Source organism: Wasmannia auropunctata, unplaced genomic scaffold, assembly GCF_000956235.1.
Source record: "Wasmannia auropunctata unplaced genomic scaffold, wasmannia.A_1.0 LD281021.1, whole genome shotgun sequence".
NCBI classification, from domain to species: domain Eukaryota; kingdom Metazoa; phylum Arthropoda; class Insecta; order Hymenoptera; family Formicidae; genus Wasmannia; species Wasmannia auropunctata.
In genome coordinates this window covers 1-1,177 of record NW_012081869.1, presented here as the reverse complement: position 1 = coordinate 1,177, position 1,177 = coordinate 1, and the positions used below count along the sequence as shown (strand labels likewise).

The 1,177-nt window shown below is 26.8% G+C and overlaps 1 protein-coding gene across 1 annotated transcript; it reads right to left on the bottom strand.

Annotated features, from left to right (window-relative positions):
- Positions 1–3: 3 nt before the first annotated feature.
- Positions 4–1,157, bottom strand: LOC105461678 (geranylgeranyl pyrophosphate synthase-like; the record flags this gene model as incomplete). The annotated part of the gene is made up of 5 exons (XM_011708185.1): positions 4–86; positions 226–325; positions 393–532; positions 644–764; positions 951–1,157. Coding segments are annotated over 5 exons (651 nt in total), but the record flags the coding sequence as incomplete, so codon positions are not given.
- Positions 1,158–1,177: the final 20 nt, after the last annotated feature.

Sequence of the window (1,177 nt, the reverse complement as noted above, 5' to 3'; positions counted from 1 at the left end):
CGTGTACTTCAACGATCCGAAACTATCTAATAGTTTAACACAATGGCGTTTCATCTCGATATCCGTTGTATGTTGTTTTAGAATATCTTTCGACATTTTATTAAGGATATTTAAATTTTGTAAATTATAAAAATTTTGAACGTAATCGTATATGTAATAATTAATTCATTGCAATTTGATTGTGTTCGATATTTTATGACAAATACAATATTTAGTAAAGGATACTTATTATTTGTGTATCATCAGGATTACTGTTAATTGCATGAATAATAGGCAAACTGAATTTTCCCTCGGTTAAATCGTCGCAATAACTTTTACCGTTATCCTGTAATAACATTATAATTAATTAAATCAATTTTATTTAGTTAAATTAAATAAATATTATTTCTTACGTTTTTATGAAAGAAGTTGCAATAATCATTACGTATTTGATAGTACATTCCGAAAGCACTTATTAGCGATGAAATGTCTCCTTCATAAGTAGAAAATAGTTTCATTAATCTTACTGCCAACTTGACCGTCCAACTACTTTCTATAAAATCAATTGAAGTTAATATTTTATATACGTGTAACTTAACTTTCGATATTTCTTATATGTATACAGCAGAAATTTGCAAAAGCATAAACATTTACTAATTCTTACTTCTTGTTGCCATAATCTTGTAATCTTTTTCAGTTGGACAAATGAAATTATTCGTCAAATATATTTCCATTCCTTGAGTTCTATAACATTCCAGCATTTCTTCAATAAAGATTTTAGTTGCCTGTTAAGACATAAAAATACATAACTTAATTTACGTTTTATTTAACAAAAATATATATACTGATAATATACTGATTCGATTTTATTGAGCTTTAGATAGCATTTATTATGATTAAATGTAGTATTTTTATTCGAAAAGAATTAATTTGTCAAACGGTTTTGTTCTAAGTACAATACAATTACTTACCGCGGGATGTAAGTTAGCAAGTTTTTCAAAAGCAACAAATTGCACGTAATTTGCAGCGTTTATTGTGTTACCAAGTCCATAAATAGAATGGGTTACGGGATAACCTTCTCGCATTATAGAATTATCTTGAATATCATCTAAACTATGGAAAAACGAGAGTTTTATAATTCTACATATGAAGTATATACGATTAATAAAAAAAAGAATAACATACGGAGAGCACACGT